The 14,213-nt window shown below is 43.1% G+C and overlaps 1 protein-coding gene across 3 annotated transcripts in view; it reads right to left on the bottom strand.

The window, feature by feature from the left end:
* LOC133628493 (transcription factor RFX3-like) overlaps window positions 1-14,213 on the bottom strand; it is a 153,037-nt gene that overhangs the window by 14,985 nt on the left and 123,839 nt on the right. For all 3 annotated transcript variants that reach the window (XM_062016725.1, XM_062016724.1, XM_062016726.1), the window contains 4 exons: window positions 11,869-11,990; window positions 10,515-10,627; window positions 7,551-7,666; window positions 6,916-7,070 (listed from right to left, as the gene is read on the bottom strand). In XM_062016725.1, coding sequence (XP_061872709.1) covers window positions 6,916-7,070; window positions 7,551-7,666; window positions 10,515-10,627; window positions 11,869-11,990 — 506 coding nt within the window. The remainder of the gene's footprint in view (window positions 1-6,915; window positions 7,071-7,550; window positions 7,667-10,514; window positions 10,628-11,868; window positions 11,991-14,213) is intronic.

Below are 14,213 nucleotides of genomic sequence, written 5' to 3' on the forward strand. Positions count from 1 at the left end.
TAAAACCACCTTCCTTCCAATCCTCCCTTCTTCCCAGGCTCAACTTCGCTCCCAGCTCTTTTACCTCCTCCCCCTAAGTGGTGCAGGGGGATGGGGAATGGCAGGGTGTGGTCAGTTCATCACAGATTGTCTCTGTCGCTCTTTCCTCCTTGTGCTCTTCCCCTGCTCCAACGTGAGGTCCCATTCATGGGAGACAGTCCTCTGTGAACTTCTCCAACATGGGTCCTTCCCATGGGCTGCAGTTCTTTGAAAACTGCTCTAGCATGGGTCCTTTCCATGGCGTGCAGTCCTACAAGAATGAACTGCTCCAGTAGAGGGTCTCCCGACTGGGTCACAGGTCCTTCTAGAAAACCTGCTCCAACATGTGCTCTTCTCCATGGGACCACCGTTCCTGCCAGAAGCCTGCTCTAGCATGGGCTCTCCATTGGCTGCAGCTTCCCTCAGGGCACACTCACCTGCTTTCATGTGGGGTCCTCCATGGGCTGCAGGGAGAACTAAAAAGTTCTCACAAAAATTTAAACTGAAAAAATTTTACTTGGAGCTTGTTTTTCAAGAAGTTTTTCCTCACTGGAATTTCTTTTATAGTAATATGTAATATGAAGTTATGTGACAGAGTAGGTTTTGGGGATTTCTCCCCTCCCCCGAAAATCAGGAAAAGAAAAAAAAAAAAAGATGAAACTCATAGAAATAGAATTATCAATTTACATCCTTACTAAATTAAATACATTTTTTCCTTTTTTTTTTTTTTTTTCTTTTTGGCCAGATGCTATTGGTCCCTTTCTGGTTATCCAGAAAAAAAGAAACCTGCTTATGATGGGGTATTTCTACAAAGCAGTACTTGCAAATATTTTCCTGAGTTGCTTTTTACAGCATAGCTAACAGAGGCAGTCAACAGATGCAACACTTTGCTCAGAAGGGAGAGGCAGAAACTTTGCAGAGAGCAGCATCCATATCCTGAGCAATGATGTTGATGTGTCACAGGGCACCACCTCCAGCCATTGGAGCAACTACCCCTATAATGTGAGAGGCCTCAATCCAGAATGAAATCCTGAGGGAAGTCTCAGAGTACAGTGAGTGCCTGGGGCTTCTTGCTGAGGCAGAGTGAGACAGTTTCCTTGCATGCTGGTGGGCTGTGGTACAGGATCTGTGTTGCCAAGGAGGTGCAGGTAGAGGTCAGCAGACCGTGTGGTATCAGACATGATGAGAAAGAGATCAAACTGATCTTTTTCAAGAGCCTGCAGCTGGAATCCACAGCTGTATTGAAGGAGGATCAGATGGTCTGTGCTTATTGGGTTAGGAAATGGTGAAAGCTGGAAGCTTGTGACTTCTGGCAACAGGAAGAAGGCTCCAGCTCCACCTGCATATCTTCAATTAAAAACCAGGTTCAGTACCCTCACAGCAGAGGAGGGTCTGGGAACTCTGTCTAATGAAGCACCCGAGTTAACTAAACCTGAGCCACGCAACGGCACCTGAAGGAAGCGGCAAGTGATAATAGTGGGAAACTCCATGCTGTAGGGGATAGGGGCTCACATCTGCTGACCTGACCTACTGTGTTGGGAGGTTTACCGCTTGCTAGGGTTTGAATTCGGGATGCTGTGGAGCTACTGCCAAGGTTTGTCTGACCCTTGGACTATTACTCCTTGCAAATCTTTTCGTGGGAACCGACAGTACTGCCAGAGTAGGTCTGACTGCATGCATCTGGAGGCAATGGTCAAGGGCAGGGGGGTCCAGGTAGTGTTCTCCTTGATATTTTCAGTGAGAAGCAAGGGCTTTAGGAGGAATAGAAGTATCCTGTGGGTCAACAGTTTGTTACCCTGCTGGCAATGACAATTGATATTTGTATTTCATGACTATGGGGACCGTTCTTTAAAGAATGGCATTCTGGGGTGTATTAGAAGGGATGTGGTTAGTAGGTCGAGAGAGGTTCTTCTCCCCCTCTGTTCTGCCCTTGTGAGACGGCATCTGGAATATTGTGTCCCGTTCTGGGCCCCTCACTTCAAGAACGACAGGGAGCTGCTGGAGAGAGTTCAGCGCAGGGCCACAAAGATGATTAAGGGAGCATCTCCCTTATGATGAAAGGCTGAGGGAGCTGGGGCTCTTTAGCTTGGAGAAGAGGAGACGGAGGGATGATTTCATTGATGTTTACAAATACATAAAGGGCAGGTGTCAGGAGGATGGAGCCAGGCTGTTCTCAATGATGTCCAATGATAGGACAAGGGGCAATGGGTACAAGCTAGAACATAAGAGGTTCCAAAGAAACACAAGGGAAAACTTCTTCACTATGAGGGTGATGGAGCACTGGAACGGGCTGCCCGGAGGGGTTGTGGAGTCTCCTTCTCTGGAGACATTCAAAACCCACCTGGATGAGTTCCTGTGTGACCTACTCTAGGTGGTCCTGCTCTGGCAGTGGGATTGGACTAGATGATCTTTCGAGGTCCCTTCCAACCCTTAAGATTCTGTGATTAAAAACTGATAGAGGGAGATGGGATGTAGAGACACTGTCCAAGTGTGCAGAGATGGGGTTGGGAAAGCCAAAGCCTACCTGGAGTTGAAACTGGCAAGCAATGTGAAGGGCAACATTAAGGCTTTCTGCAGGTACATCAGCAGCAAAATGAAGACCAGAGAAAATGTGGGCTTGCTGCTGAATGGGACAGGGAACCTGATGACAAAGGACACGGGAAAGGCCGAGGTACTGAATGCCTTCTACACCAGAGTCTTTACTGGTAAGGATTGTCTTCAGGAATCCCAAGCCTCTGAGACCAGAGGGAAAGTCTGCAGCAAGGAAGAATTCTCCTCAATAGAGGAAGACCTGGTTAGGGAAACATTTAAACAAAATTGGCAATGCACAAATCCATGGGACTTGATGGGATGCACCTATGAGTGCTGAGGGAGCTGGCTGATGTCATTGCGAGGCCACTCTCAATTATCTTCAAATGGTCATGGTGATCAGGGGAGGTTCCTGAGGACTGTAAGAAAGCAAATGACACTCCAGTCTTCAAGAAGGGCAAGAAGGAGGATCTGGGGAACTACAGGCTGGTCAGCCTTACCTCTGTTCCTGGGAAGATGATGGAGAAAATCCTGGAAGCCATTTCCAAAGAAGGTGCTTGGTAAGAATTAGTATGGATTTAGGAATGGGAAATCATGCCTGACCTATATGATAAGTCTTCTACAATGAGTCAACTAGCTTGTTGGAAAAGGGGAGAGCAGTGGATGCTGTTTATCTAGACTTTAGCAAGACATTTGACACTGTTTCCTGTAACATCCTCATAGACAAGTTGAGAAAGTAGAGGTTAGGTAAGTGGACAGTGAGGTGGACTGAAAAGTGAATGAACTGCCAGGCCCAGACAGTTGTGATCAGAAGCATAAAGTCTAGCTAGAGGCCAGTCTCTAGAGTGATGTTCCCCAGGGTTGATCCTTGGGCCAATACTGTGTTAACAACTTCATTAATGACCTGGACGATGTGACAGAGTGCATCCTCAGCAAGTTTTCAGATAATACAGAATTGGGAGGAGTGGTAGATAGACCAGATGGTTGTTGTGCCATTCAGAGGGATCTCAACAGGCTGGGGAAATGGGCAGACAGGAACCTCATGCAGTCCAACAAAGGGAAGTGCCAGGTCTTGCCCCTGATCTGCTCCTGTCTTGTTAGTCAGGGATAGGGGTGCAGGCAGAAGTCGATGCAACAAGGATATCAATACCTGGCTTCATGGCTAGTGTTGTCGACAGGGCTTTGGTTTATATGATCACAGGGCGTTCTTCAATGAATTCAGCCTATTGGAAAGAGATGGAATCCAGTGGTCTAGAAGAGGCAGGAGAATCTTCACCAGCATATTGACTGACTTAGTGAATCATGCTTTAAACTAACAAACTGGGGGGGTGGGGTAGGGTCCACAGCTGTGACACCTGTATATCCATAAGCAACAGGGTAGATGAGCATACCTTCCAGCCTAGTGGGGAATGCTCCCCAGCCCTTTACAGTCAGGAAGGCTAAGGCTCAGCTAGAACTGAAATTGGCCAAAGAACAACAAGAAAGGGTTCTTCAGGTACGTGAGCAGAAGCACAGGGAAGACATAGGCCCATTACAAAACAGAGCAGGGAAGACAGTAATAATGCTGACAAGACCAAGGTTCTCAATACCTTCTTTGTCTCTGTTTTTACTGATGTAGCTGGACTGCAGTTCACAGGATCAAGTAGTTACGACAATGTGTGTGTCAACATTCCTCTAGTAGTGGAAGAAGGGCTGGTCTGCAGCCTCTTGCAAGGGTTCAACCCACATAAATCTATGAGCTCAGATGGAATTCACCCCAGGGTGTTAGGAGAAGTGGCTGACATTGTTGCAAGGCCACTGTCTATCATCTTTGAGAAGTCATGGAGATCAGAGATGACAGATCCCTGATGACTGGAAAAGGACAAATGTCATACCCATCTACAAAGAAGGGTCCTGTTCTGTTTTTTTTCTGAGACAGAGTTAATTTTCTTCCTAGTAGCGCGTATAGTGTTGTGTATTGAAGTTAGTAAGAGAATAATGTTGGTAACACGCTGATGTTTTAGTTGTTGCTAAGCAGTGTTTACACTAAGCCAAGGACATTTTAGCTTCTCACACCACCCTACCAGCAAGAAGGCTGGAGGGTACAAGAAGCTGGGAGGGTACATAGCTGGGATAGCTGACCCAAACTGTCCAAATGGATATTCCATATCATATGACATCATGCTCAGCATATAAACTAGAGGGAAAGCTGGCTGAGGGCTGCTGCTTGGGAACTAGCCAGGCATCAGTCAGCGGGTGGTGAGCAATTGCATTGTGCATTGCTTGTTCTGTATATTCTCTTCTCATCATCATCATCATCATTATTACTTTCCCTTCCATTTCTGTCCTATTAAACTGTCTTTATCTCAACTCACAACTTTTACTCTTTTTTTCCCCAGTTCTCTCCCACGTCTCACTGGGTGGGAGGGAGGGAGGGAGCAAGCAGCTGTGTGGTGTTTAGCTGCCTGACAGGTTAAACCAAGACAGGCCCAAAAGAGGACCCAGGAAACTACATGCCCATTAGTCTTACTTCAGTTCCCAGGAAAGTAATGGAACAAGTTCTCCTAGAAACATCCACAAAGCAAATGAAGCGGGGGACTGGGAAAAGCCAGCATGGATTTTCCAAAGACAAACCATGCCAGACTAACCTGATCACTTTCTACAACAAAGTAACACTTTCTGTTGAAGTGGGGAGAGCAGTGAATGTTCTTTACCTGGATTTCAACACTGTTTCCCATTGCCTCCTCCTGGACAAACTGGCAAGACACAGTTTGGATGGGTGGTCTAGGAGATGGGTATGAAATTGGCCAACAGGCCACACTCAGAGTGTGGTGAACAATGTTTTTTACTCAGGCTGGCAGCCTGTCACAAGTGGGGTCCTCCGGAGATCAATACTGGCCCCCATGATGTTCAACATCTGGATGATAGGATTGAAAACACCTTTACCAAATTTGCAGATGACACCAAACTGAGGTGGACATGTCAGAAGGGAGAGCCATCGTACAGAGAGACCTGGACAGGCTGGAAGAGTGGTCTATTGAGAACAGTTTGATAGAATCATAGAATGGTTTGGGTTGGAAGAACCTTTAAAGGTCATCTAGGCCAAATCCCTGCAATGAGCAAGGGTATCTTCAACTAGATGAAGTTGCTCAGAGCCCTGTCTAACCTGAACTTGAATGTTTCCATGGATGGAGCATCTACCACCTCTCTGGGCAACCTGTTCCAGTGTTTCACCACCCTCACTGTTAAAAAATGTCTTCCTTTTATCTGTCGTAGGCGCCTGGAAGATCTTGGGCTTTAATGCGAGAGGTGGAGAGTACAGAAGAGGCGGGCACAGGGTGGAGTGAAAGGAGGTGCTTGTGTTAGCAGATAAAAACGCATGGCACAAGCAATAAGCTGGAATAAAGCATCATCCATACTGAGTATGCATCATCCATACTGAGTATGCAGTGATCTTGTCCTCTCAGCGGTGGTGGGCTGAGTGATCCGTGCGTGTGGCCTGGTTATGTTGCTGGTAGCGGCAACATATATCTAGTCTGAATCTAGTCTCTTTTAGTTTAGAATCATTATCCCTTGTCCTTTCACCACAGGCCACAGTAAAAAGTCTGTCCTCATCTTTCTTATAAGCCCCCTTTAAGTACTGAAAAGCTGCAATAAGGTCTTCCTGAAGCCTTCTCTCCTCCAGGCTAAACAACACCAATTCTCTCATCTTTTCTTCATAGAAGAGGTGTTCCAGCCCTCTGATCGTTTTTGTCCATGTCTTGTGCTAAGGATCCCAGAACTGGTTGCAGTACTCCAGGTGAGGTCTCATCAGAGGGGAGTAGAGGGGGAGAATCACTTCCCTCGACCTGCTAGCCACACTTCTTTTGATGCATCCCAGAGTATGGTTGGCTTTCTGGGCTGTGAGCACATATTGCCAGCTCTTGTCCAGCTTTTTATCCATTGGTATCCCCAAGTCCTTCTGCACAGGGCTGCTCTCAATCCCTTCATCCTCTAGCTGATATCGATACTAGGGGTTGCCTCAGCTCAGGTGCAGGACCTTGAATTTGTCCTTGTTGAACTTCATGAGATTTACATGGGCCCACTCCTCAAACTTGTCCAGGTCCCTCTGGATGACATCCTGTCCCTCAGGTGTCAACCGCACCACTCAGCTTGGTTCTAGAGACTTTCCTAAATGTAGTGAAATATCCACTCTCCTTTTATTTAAATGCAATGCTTAGACCAGCTCCAGTACCCTCCTACTCAACAGAATTAAGGAAAGATTACACACACTACATGTACATTCTTCCAAATCATTCCCAGAAATTTCACGTGAGGCACCAAAAAAATCACCACATAAAAAAAATTAAACAAAACAGTCTTATGAGATGTTATCTGTTTTTAACTTACTAGGAATAGGTCTAAGGACATCAGGAATGAGAATCTCCACCAAAGCCTGGTACATCACATGGTCACAATTACCCATCCATTTCATAATAGACTCATTTTTGCACAGAATAATTAGTTTTCCTTTTGGAAGTCGACTTTCTATTTCACTCAGATTGCTGGTGTGAATAAATGTAACAAATGAAAATGCATTTACATACAAATAAGAAAAGTACACTAGACTTTGATTATTTAATAAAATATTTTAAAATCTCTCTTTTACATCCAGTTGAAACTCTTTAACTTCTTCATATGAAACAGGAAAAATAGCCTCCAAAGTTCTGCTCCAGCCCATAAAATGTATGATACCAACGATCCTTGCAATTTAAATGTACTGGACAGTATATTGTGAAAAAGATACTTTGACTTTATTTATCCAAACAAAGGAAAAAATTGATGTGTACAATCATTTCAAGACTGCAGTTTGACATATATCGACAGCCTATATGTCAAATAGCAGACAACACAAATTTAACCTGAAAAATTATTGATATTGAAAAATGTTCTTAGCCTACATGTAAAACTAAAACTTTCTTTGGTTTGACTCCTGCTGTTATATTATGATGGTGAACAGTAAAGAAAAAGACACATTTACTGACCTCAGTTCAATAATAGTTGTGTCGTCAGCTGGAGCAGAGGGAGAATAGCGCCAGAAAGTTTGCCACAATTTTTCTATCAGGCTAAACTGAAGATTCACAACAACATCCACTATTGCCTAAAAATAAAATATAAAACAAGTGCAGATAGTCTTCTACTTCATCTCTCCCAACCCCCACCACCCCAAATTATCCCAAGGGTATAGCTCCCCTCTGGTCATTTTGCAGAAAAAATAGAAAAATGTATGTTTAAAAATCAACATATAATATCCTTTTTAATAACTTTTTGTCAACAAATTTCCCAAGTATAGATACTAGTGGGGACAGAGATTTAGATCAGGCCAAGTGCAAATACAAGGAATCTTCCAGAAAAGAGTTTCAGCACATTTATCAGTGAATTCACCTAAACAGAACTTTTAACACTATTGTAAATACAAAGGAAACCTGCTATTTCATTAATTTTGTTCTTTCATTGCATATTTTAAAACATCTTCATCAATACTTTTAAAACACGTTATTTGGTATGAAATGTGGCTTTAAGTTCTTAAGCAACCTGCTTCTTATTGTTAAATGTTATTCTTAACATATTATTCTTAAGCAACCTGCCAGTCTTATTCAACATCTTCATCAACAACCTGGATGAAGGGACAGAGTGTACCCTCAGGAAGTTCACTGATGACACCAAACTGGGAGGACTGGCTGATTCCCCAGAAGGCTATGCTGCCATTCAGCAGGATCTTGACTTGGCTTGAGAGTTGGGCAGGGAGGTTCCTCATGAGGTTCAACAAGGGCAAGTGCTGAGTCTGGCACCTGGGGAGGAACAACCCCACGCACCAGTACAGGCTGGGGGTTGACCTGCTGGAGAGCAGCTCTTCAGAGAGGGACTGGGGAGCTCGGGTTGTTCTGGTGGACAGCAAATTAAACATGGAGCACTGTGTGCAGATTTGGGCTCTCCAGTGCAAGAGAGATAGGTAACTCGTGAAGACAGTTCACTGGAGGTCTACAAAGATGATTAGGGGACTGTAACATCTCTCTTATGAGGAAAGGCTGCAAGAACTCAGGCTGTTTAGTCTGGAGAAGAGAAGACTGAGTGAGAAGGGCCTTATCAATGTGTATAAATAGAATCATAGAATCATAGAATGGTAGGGGTTGGAAGGGATCTTTAGAGATCATCTAGTCCAACTCCCCTGCAGAAGCAGGGTCACCTAGATCAGATCGCATAGGAACATGTCCAGGCGGGTCTTGAAGACCTCCAAGGAAGGAGACTCCACAACCCCTCTGGGCAACCTCTTTCACTGCTCCGTCACTCTCACAGTGAAATAGTTTTTTCTTATATTTAAGTGGAACTTTTTGTGTCCCAGCTTCATCCCATTACCCCTTGTCCTGTTACTAGCTAGTAGAAAAAAAAGGGATGTCCCAACCTCCTGACACCCACCCTTTAGATATTTATAAATGTTAATAAGATCACCCCTCAATCTCCTCTTCTCCAGACTAAACAGCCCCAGTTCCCACAGCCTTTCCTCATATGAAAGATGTTCCATTCCCTGATCATCTTGGTGGCCCTGCGCTGGACTCTCTCCAGCACTTCCCTGTCCCTCTTGAGCTGAGGAGCCCAGAACTGGACACAGTACTCCAGATGAGGCCTCACCAGGGCAGAGTAGAGGGGGAGAAGAACCTCCCTTGACCTGCTGGCCACACTCTTCTTGATGCATCCCAGAATGCCATTGGCCTTTGTGGCCATGAGTGCACATTGCTGGCTCATATTTAGCTCATTATCAATCAGGACTCCCAGGTCTCTCTCTGCAGAGCCGCTCTTCAGCAGTTCGACCCCCAGCCTGTACTGATGCATGGGTTTGTTCCTTCCCAGATGCAGGACTCTGCACTTGTCCTTGTTGAATCTCATGAGGTTCCTCTCTGCCCAACTCTCAAGCCAGTTGAGATCCCGCTGAATGGCAGCACAGCCTTCTGGGGAATCAGCCAGTCCTCCCAGTTTGGTGTCATCAGTGAACTTGCTGAGGGTACACTCTGTCCCCTCATCCAGGTTGTTGATGAAGATGTTGAAGAAGACTGGCCCCAGAACCCATCCCTGTGGAACTCCACTGGCCACAGGCCTCCAACTCGATTCTGTGTCATTACCCTCTGGGCTCTGTCATTCAGCCAGCTCTCGATCCACCTCACTGTGCACTCATCCAAGCCACACCGCTTGAGCTTTCTGATGAGGATGTTATGGGAGACAGTGTCAAAAGCCTTGCTGAAGTCAAGGTAGATACCTAAAGGGCAGGTGTCAAAAGGATGAGGTGAGTCTTTTCTGTAGTGCCCAGTGATGGGACAAAGGGTAACAGACACAAGCTGGAACACAGGAAGTTCCACTTGAACATGAGGAGAAACTGTGAAGGTGAGGGAGCCCTGGCACAGACTTCCCAGAGAGGTTGTGCAGTCTCCTTCTCTGGAGGTTTTCAATACCTGTCTGGACGCATTCCTGTTTGACCTGATCTAGGTGACCCTGCTTCTGCAGGGGGGTTGGACTAGATGATCTCTAGAGGTCCCTTCCAACCCCTACCATTCTGTGATTCTGTGATTCTTTAAAAATTGAAGAAAAAGTGAGTTTATTTTTAACATAAACATTAGAAACAGTAATTTAATTTGATTTCAACTCCTATAAACGATAGCAAAACTCTGTATTTATATTATCTAAAGTTCAATTTATCTAAAATGTTCAAAACCTACACAATTACATTCCTGTATTGGTATTCTATTATATGTTATTTACTTTCTCTGCAGAGAGAATTTCCAGAAGTCTTTTTGAAAAATCCTTTCTAATGGAATAAGCAAAATATTTGAGGAGCACATCAGATACAATAAGACTAGCTGTAATGTATTTTGTGTCAGTCATCCTATTGTACTGATTCTCACCAGAAGACATGAATTTTCAAAGAATAATTATGTGAAATGACTCTTTTCTCTTACCTCACAGTGCTCTCGATAAAGACTTTGCAGTGATTTTATGTCCTCAAGGGTAGTACCATCTGGCAGAGAAGATATTTCAACTTCTCCAAACTCTTGAAGTACTCGAGATGCATCTGTTTCCATGACAACATAACAGAAGAAAGCTATTGTGAATGGTGTCAATTACAGTTCAATTAGAAAACATTTAAGGATGATGTAAAGAAATAAAGTCTAGAAGGTCATAATGCCCAAAGAGGGATGTCTTTCATATTTAATATATTTTAAAGTTGCAATAAAATTGTGAACAAATCAGCTATCTATTTTGTTAAGCAAAAGATGTTAAATTATTCTTGACAGATCGCAGATAAAAATGCTTTCACATACATATTGTACCTACGCTAAGGCACATTTTTCTGAATTTATTTAATTAACTATGTTAAATAATGTTTATTTTGATCAACTGAATAGTTGCATTGTCATGCATGTTAGGGTTTAGTAGACTCAGCAGCATATATTTATTTTAAATTTACAAGGCTTTCAACTGTAGCCAACATATTCTTTTACTTTTTTTCAGTATTTTTTCCAAGATATACACTGGTGTGCTGGGAAAAAAATGCACTGTCTACTGGAAGGGTCAGTGGAAGTGGAAATTGAAAAATACATGAACTGTAGCCTAAGGTTACTGATGATTTCAGTAACAGCAAAGTTAGGTCAAAGGATATGGTGCTTCAAAATCCCAATATATGAACTAAAAACTAAGTGTACCATTATTACAGTAATACATTTAATAAGCTTTTTTACATTAGCAAATTACTAAATTACCATTTGCTTCCACAACTGAGAAATTGATATGCTTAGCTACATCAATGGATGCACAAAATGCACATTTTTAAACACGAACCTTGGGTTTCTGGTTTTAACTATTTGGCTCTTTCCATTTATAATGTTGCAACACAAACTCAATACACCTTCTTGTCAATGGTCAACACAACTGCAGTGAAAAAATATAATCCCATTTTATGTGCATATTCAAAAAGTTGGTAAGCCAGTGGAAATTAATGAGCTTTTAGGGAAAGATTTTCAGTATGCATTTTTGTATAAAATGCTTAATCACAATTGTATGACAATATAGTTTATATCTACCATTCAAGTAGATTTTGCACATTTTTTCTTTTATATCTGCATGATGCATATTAAATATTGCAGAAGTCTTAAAATATAGAACATACAGCTTCTATGAGTATATTTCTGTTCTGTTATCACTGAGAGTTTTAAACAGGGCATCATAACTAAAATAATTATTGTATTTGTATGACAATGTTCAGGGTGATAATGGAGTTTATTTTATTTAACAATATAACACATCTTTTCATACCTAAAAACTGTTGATGATGTTGACTTTGGGCAATTATAGTTTGTTCAGCAGATGTGCCTGTCTGTTGACCACTTCCTGTGAAATTATCTGCAACTCCATCCATTTTCTGCACAGGCTTGTACCTACAAAGTTATCAAACACAAAAATATTCTTTATGTTCTTTTTTTCTCTGAGTGCAATCTATTCTGACTGATTTCTCAGTTTCAATATACAGCTTTGCTAGTTCACATACAAAAGAAAAGGAACATGAGAATAGTTGTAGTAAGCAAAGGTACAACACTGGCAATGCATTATAAAATTCATGAAGCTGATATCACAGCATGACTACCAATTTCTTGTGTAATTTAGTTTAAAAACTATACCTCTAAGACCTAAAACTCATTTATATTTAACATAAACACAATCTTTCTTTTTCGAAAGGACTTGCCTTCCCAGGAATGAAGTATCACAAAAATAAGGTTTAATCACCTTAAGAAGGGTCATGCATCTGTTTAGAGATAAAGGAATTTAAATAATTTTAAAATGTACCACACTTCTCATGAGGTCAGAAGGTCTGAAAAGGTTACTTAGACTTAAACAAAGTAGCTGAACCAGGGGAGGTTCACACTTGATACTAGGAAGCATTTCTTTACAGAGAGAGTAGTCAAACACTGGAACAGGCTTCCTAGATGTGGTTGATGCCCTATGCCTGTCAGTGTTTAAGAGGCATTTGGACAATGCTCTTAATAATATGCTTTAAATTTGGTCAGGCCTGAAGTGGTCAGGCAGTTGGACTAGATGATAATTTTAACTCCCTTCCAACTGAAATTATTCTATTCCTATTCTATTCTATTCTATTCTATTCTATTCTATTCTAAACTCTTCATCAAGGATGGCCGTCAGGAAGCCCAATCCCTGAAGGATAGAGAGAAATGCCAGAGAAAAGAAAACCTTGGTTGAGAAGGATTTGGTTAGAGATCTATTAGGCAGGTTGGACACCCACAAGTCCATGGGTCTGATGGAATGCATCCATGAGTGCTGAGGGAGCTGGCTGACATTATTGCTAAGCAGCTCTCCATCATTTTGAATGATGATGGAGCACAGGTGAGGTGCTTGAGAACTGGATGAAGGCCAATGTCACTCCAATCTTCAAAAGGGCAAGAAGGAGGACCTGGGAAACTACAGGTCAGTCAGCCTCACCTCCATCCCTGGAAAGGTGATGGAACAACTCATACCAGCTGTTATCTCAAAACACATGAAGGAAATTATGGTTATCAGGGAGAGTCAACATGGATGCACCAAGGGGAAATTCTGTTTAGCCAACCTGATAGCCTTTTATGAGGACATAACTGGCTGGAGAGAGCAATGGATGTCATCTACCTTGACTTCAGCAAGGCTTTTGACACTGTCTCCCAAAAAACCCTCATGGAAAGGTCAGGAAAGTGAGGTGGATCGAGAACTGGCTGAATGACAGAGCCCAGAGGATGGTGATCAACGGCACAGAGTCAAGTTGGAGGCCTGTGGTTTGTGGAGTTCCACAGGGATTGGTTCTGGGGCCAATCTTATTCAACAACTTCATCAATCACCTGGATGAAGGGACAGAGTGTACCCTCAGGAAGTTCACTGATGACACCAAACTGGGTGGCTGATTCCCCAGAAGGCTGTGCTGCCATTCAGCGGGATCTTTACTTGGCTTGAGAGTTGGGCAGGGAGGTTCCTCATGAGGTTCAACAAGGGCAAGTGCTGAGTCTGGCACCTGGGGAGGAACAACCCCATGCACCAGTACAGGCTGGGGGTTGACCTGCTGGAGAGCAGCTCTGCAGAGAGGAACCTGGTTGTTCTGGTGGACAGCAAATTAAACATGGAGCACTGTGTGCAGATTTGGGCTCTCCAGTTCAGGAGAGATAGGGAACTCACGGAGACAGTTCAGCGGAGGTCTACAAAGATGATTAGGGGACTGTAACTCTGTAATTCAATCCTGAAATTTCAGATACTGAATTCAGGCCTGTGTCAAACACTGAACACAAGCATACCTCTGGCAGATCTTTGGATATATTCATGTTTATGGTGAGGTAGCCTTGACGAACAGTGAAACTCCCACTCAGCCACTCACATCTCCCCACCTCAGTGGGTTTGTGGAGAAAATAGAAAGAACAGGAGCAAGAAAGCTTGTGGGTAAAGATTGCTTACCAATTACCATTGTGGGAAAAACAGACTCAACTTGGGTAAAATTAAGTTAATTCATCACCAATTAAAATAAAAATGCAATTACTAATTCAAGTAATTGGAAATAAAAAGACAAATATTAAAATACTCTCCCTTCTTTCCCAGGCTCAGCTTCTTGCCTTCATTCTAGACTCCTCTCC

Source organism: Colius striatus, chromosome W (genome assembly GCF_028858725.1).
Source record: "Colius striatus isolate bColStr4 chromosome W, bColStr4.1.hap1, whole genome shotgun sequence".
In the NCBI taxonomy this organism is placed as follows: domain Eukaryota; kingdom Metazoa; phylum Chordata; class Aves; order Coliiformes; family Coliidae; genus Colius; species Colius striatus.